This window comes from Megalops cyprinoides, chromosome 6 (genome assembly GCF_013368585.1).
Source record: "Megalops cyprinoides isolate fMegCyp1 chromosome 6, fMegCyp1.pri, whole genome shotgun sequence".
Taxonomy (NCBI): domain Eukaryota; kingdom Metazoa; phylum Chordata; class Actinopteri; order Elopiformes; family Megalopidae; genus Megalops; species Megalops cyprinoides.
In genome coordinates, this window is record NC_050588.1 from 3,751,693 (window position 1) to 3,756,992 (window position 5,300).

Consider the following 5,300-nt stretch of genomic DNA (forward strand, 5'->3'; position numbering starts at 1 on the left):
ATGAAAGAAAGCAGTCCTGGAAGTGTTTTTTATGTGTCTCAAAAGAGAGCTCAGGATCAATCGTAACACCAAGGTCTTTGATGGTTGCACTTCAGGCCAGCAAGACACCATCAAGATTTAATGTAGTATTGGTGAGTTTGCTCCTGATATACTTTGGGCCAATCATCAATCTTTCTGTTTTGGAGAAGGAGGAAATTATGGGCCATCCATGTCTTTATGTCTTTGAGGCAGGCTTCCATGTTTGATATTTCCAACATCAGGTTTGGCCGATATGTATAACTGGGTATCATCTGCGTAGCAGTGGAAATTAATGCCATGTTTACGAATGATATTTCCAAGAGGCACCATGTATAAAGAAAAGAGCAAAGGTCCAAGCACGGATCCTTGTGGTATTCCAATATTACTCTGGAGCATTTGGAAGACTTATTGTTAATAAAGACAAAGTGATGTCACTCTGGCAGATTAGACCTGAACCAGGATAGAGCCTTTCCACTTATGCCTTTCCAATCAGGTTTTCAAGTCGGTCTAATAGATTAAGATGATCAATAGTATCGAAGGCTGCACTTAAGTCTAGGAGCACAAGTATGGAGATACAGCCATTGTCAGAGGAGAGAAGGAGGTCATTAAGCACTTTTAGGAGAGCAATTTCTGTGCTGTGATGCGTTCTAAACCCAGACTGAAAAACGGCCAGAATATTATTGGACTGTAAAAAGGAGCAAAGTTGCTTTGTTTCCACTTTATTAGATTTTCGAAAGGAATGGGAGATTTGAGATGGGCCTGTAGTTCGACAGGTCTTTTGGGTCTACAGTGGGCTTCTTCAGAATAGGCTTGATGACTGCTCATTTGAAGGACTAAGGTTCATGTCCAGCCATAAGGGAGGCATTGATAAGATTTAATAACGGTGTGCCAATTTCAGGTAGCAGCTGATTTAGAAATCTTGTTGGAATGAGGTCTAACAGGCAGGTAGTGTTTTTAGATTAATTAATTAGGGAGTTGCTAAATTCAATGTGTGTGAAAGAGTCTAGGCACATGGCTGGCCTAGTGGACATCTCTACCAGTGGCGGCTGGTGAGCTGGAAACAGGGGAAGCCCAAACGCTACCTTTAAATTTATCATTACTTTCAACCTATTTCCCTTTATCCTCCTTCATTAACAATAAAACAAATAATTCACAGAATAATTGACACCAATCACGTAATTAGAATAAATGATTATGCTCGCAAAATACTGCCGATTGTCTGAAATTTGTGTGCTATTGCGAAAGCTACAACATGAGATTATTTAATTAACAAGGTATTCAGCGACCCACCCGAGGGTCATGACCCAGGGTTTGAAAACCACAGCACTAAAGAGCAGACTGATTAAAAGTTTTTTTATCAATAACACTGTGGGGAAAAATACAAACAAAAACTGAGCAGCGATATCTTGACCATCATTTCCCAAAGTGATGATAGCTTGACCACAATCAGCTACTGAAAATTGTTAGCAAAGTACTCTTAGTCTTTCAGAACAAGGACATCATCGTCACTGATTAACAAAATAAGGTAGCTGGGTTGTAAGTAAAGGTACTGCAATGATAAATAGAAGTATCACCATTGTATTTCACAAGAACAAAGTACACTACATAACAAAAAATTTCACTGACAACCTGAATAACTTATGTACACAAGAATGAAAACAAACTAGTAAACTGATTTAAGTCAAACTTTAAGAAAGAATATAGAATGTATAGAATGTAAATATGTTATACACAAAAAAATGCCTATTTTATCCCATTTCATGCACACAACATGGAAGAATATTACTCTACACACAGTAGGGATAGAGTAGTCCTACTGTGCAGTGTCCAGGCTGGCTGTTCCTCATAACCTTCTGGCTCCGGCACACTGCATCCTCATTGTACCCCAGAGTTACACCTCTATTGTCATCAAATCATCACAGCTAGAGAGAGAGGCACTTATAATGCACAGGTCACTGCTCACACAGCTCACAGTCACAATCTGCTGTTGCAGTCATATAATCATCCCATGAGCACTTAGTAAAATCCCCATTAAACAGGGATGCTTTACTTTATAGGCGACCTGGGCTGCTTCAAAGTCCACCTCTCAGTCCCATTGGTTCCTTAAGGATGAATTGGTTCAGAGATGTCTGACATCAGGGTAAGGCACACAGATTTACTTACACCCAAGCGTGATCAAAGGGACTCTGAACAGAGCAAAGAAGAGCAGTTGTGAATGACAGTTGTTTCATAATTTATCACATTCAATTGCATTGGACATCCCCATTAAAGCAAGGGTTCAAAATGGGTCATTTTCCCCAAGCAGCAGCCAGCTCCTTGCTCATGGTAACCGTTTCAAGGAACCTCCATAAAAGCCACCAGCTGTTCAAAAATGTCCCAGACATGTGACAAAGAATTATATTAACCACAATGACAAATACAATCAGACATCAAAATAATCGTTGATGAATTTAAAAGTTGTTACAAACTTCAGCATTCTGTTGTCATTCATCGGGGTCAGTGACAGGTCACTTTTTAAAGAAGAGCCACACATGCCCCCAAAAACATTCTCTCAGCCTCAGATATATCATGTTTTTGTTCTTGTTGCATGATTAAAATGTTTCTGTGAGTAAAATTGTTGATTCGTTTGAAAGTGTTCAAAGCAGCAGCACTATATGGGAAGAGAGAGTTCTCAACCATTTATCCAATTTTATAAGGTGCCAGCTGAGAATGAAATATTGTCTCTGGGGTGAGATTTGCACATTAAGGAGCTTTTCAAAGTTTCAAAGCAAGAAGTTATTTGCGCTAGTGAATGTGTCCTCAGCGCATTTCATGCATGTACATTATATAGGATGTACAATAACGTGTTGTTTTGGTTTGTAGATTAAAGAAGTCCCCCGTAAGATGGTGGCGCTAGTTACAGCGTTGCCGAGCCTTCTTTCGGGTAGAGGAGCTAGTGTTGTGTGATATCTATGGCCACCATTACAAACAGCGCGCCAAAGGAAAAGTTGCTTCAGACGCTGTCCAATCTTTCCGTAACGGTAGCAAGCCTGTCAACAATTTCTTACGTTTGTATGTTTTCGTTGCCACAATTGTCAGATTTTTTGAGTTCACTCGACTGTCTTTGTCACTGGATCAGAACATATTTTTATCGACATTTACTCCATCGAAAAAATGGACGACGAATTCTCTCACAGCCAGGTTGTAGATAACGATAAAGACTAAGAGAATTTGCGCATCGGTAGTGGTCATGCAGTGATCATTAATTAGGATACACAATAGCAGCTAATATTAGATAACAAACATTGTTATCTATTGTGCAGGTAGTTAATCGCCAAATGTTTAGCTACACTGACCAATTCCTAGCCAGCTAACTTTTGTGTAAATAGGTAAATAGCTCGCAAAGTTCCCAGACTGTCCGCTGTGCCTTTTTGTGATTTGTAAACCCGTTCACTCTAGCAGAGACTGAAAGCTGCAGTGCACTTCACAGTGGGCAAATTTTGTCATGAAATTGGAGAGGATTGTCAGAAGAAATTCAGCAAACTGGTCGTGGCAGCGATCGCTGAAACAACGTTCAAGCAATGCGGTAAGAACAAACTCGATTAAATTTGACACATCTCGCTGGGCAGGTAATGATATGAATTTCCACCACAGGTGGCATTCACTGCACTCGTTGCTAACGGCTGTTTGTCAAGTGGGGAGGACACCAGTAAAGTCAGACCCAAGGGAAGTTTGAGGCAACTGTTCTTGGTATAGAAGTGATCAGAGAAACGATCAACAGAGAAAATGGAAGAGTGATCTCTTGCAAACCGAAGAGATTTCTCGAGCGTTCAGGCCCGCATACGGAGTTCTGTTGGAAATAAGTTCCACTTCCAGGGGTGAATTTTGCTAGCTCCACCAGTTTCGTCTATTAAAGCAGAAAGGGCATGACAGTCAAGGCCTTTCACTCCACACATCTTGACCTGGAGTGACCTCTGCTTGCATTTCTAATCCAAATTCAATGATTGAATGCTGGTAATAGGAGTATTTTCTGCCTGAAATGGGTTCATTGTAAACTCACAAAGGGAACATGTTAGCATTGTGAGTTGATTTTATGGTGTGATACTATCTCTTATTTTCACCCTCTCTACTGCAGATATTTTTGCAAAAGACCTGGAGGCCTTTGCACGGTAAGCCACGTCTGTGTTTGGATTAGCATTGTAGATCTGTGCCTCTGATTTATATGCTAAAATGAAATGGTAAAAAGTACATTTGCAGAAACTACCAAAAGCTGCTCTCTCGATCCTCAGTGTGGGGGTGAATCTGGCATGGGAGATTTCAGCCTGGGGCTGTGGAAGTTATGCAACATTTATTTATTAACATCTACTTGCAGAAGAGTCTAGCCCACAGGGAGCACCGGCCCACTGAATCATTTAAAGCTGTAACAAGCTTTGTCTCAGTAATTAGGAGCTTTTGTTTTATTTTAGCTCAACTCAGAGATCATGTTATTGATCAAGCTCAACAGTTAATCTGAGATTGTGTGTATGCGTTTGATCAGGCATGCAAAAAGAACCACGGTCACTGTGGAGGACGTGAAGCTTGCAGCACGAAGAAGCGCATCATTGGTGAGGAATATCACATTTCTCAGACATGTGAAGCAGATCATTGACGAGGAGAAGGAATTTTACAGACACATGATGCACATCATTGGCATCATATTTTACTTGTACAGGGTTCTCCCTAACAATGCTACAGTTTTGCACCAAACTGTACCCTTTTGTGCTCAATCATATCAAGTTAAAAAACAGGAAAATATGTGCAGTTAACAAAAACATTGTGATGTGCCAAAATAAGTGCCCTTTCTAGAGAATGCTTTAATACCGCCACATTAAAACATGAAATTACATCATTGAACATCAGCAGATTTTGCTGCTGTGGCAGGTGTTCATGTGTAGCTCCCTTAACCCACGTGTGGATCCTGCTCGTTGCTGAAGTGTATGTGGCGCTTTATGCATTAGATAACCTGCTTTCCCATAATGCACTGTGGCTGATCGGCATGTCTGTCTGCTCTGACAGTCCAGCCACATTATGGCCAAGAGTGAGAAGCTCACCTCTGGCAGCAAGGAGCACAAAGAGAAGAGGAGGCAGCATGCCATGAAGAGGAAGAGCAATGAGGGCGTGACAGAGCAGGAAGCGGCTGACAGTGGGGTGTAAACACACATGCAGCCACAGGGGCTGCCTGCTTTCTTTCTCTCCTGAAGTGCCTTTTATTGTGCTGTGTGCAGTGTATATAGGAACTGACACATCTAGGTTTGTTGTTGCAT

At 41.1% G+C, this 5,300-nt stretch overlaps 1 protein-coding gene across 1 annotated transcript; it reads left to right on the forward strand.

The window, feature by feature from the left end:
• Positions 1-3,047: 3,047 nt before the first annotated feature.
• On the forward strand, positions 3,048-5,247 carry cenps (centromere protein S). The gene is made up of 5 exons (XM_036532387.1): positions 3,048-3,198; positions 3,460-3,583; positions 4,133-4,166; positions 4,535-4,601; positions 5,053-5,247. The coding sequence occupies exons 1-5, from the start codon at positions 3,172-3,174 to the stop codon at positions 5,188-5,190; spliced, it is 390 nt and encodes a 129-aa protein (XP_036388280.1). The 5' UTR covers positions 3,048-3,171; the 3' UTR covers positions 5,191-5,247.
• The last annotated feature ends 53 nt before the right edge of the window (positions 5,248-5,300 follow it).

Coding starts and splice junctions, on each gene's coding strand:
- cenps (XM_036532387.1), top strand. CDS start 3,172: ATGGACGACGAATTCTCTCACAGCCAG. Junction 4,167..4,534: donor GACCTGGAGGCCTTTGCACG/GTAAGCCACGTC, acceptor GCGTTTGATCAG/GCATGCAAAAAGAACCACGG. Junction 4,602..5,052: donor CACGAAGAAGCGCATCATTG/GTGAGGAATATC, acceptor CTGCTCTGACAG/TCCAGCCACATTATGGCCAA.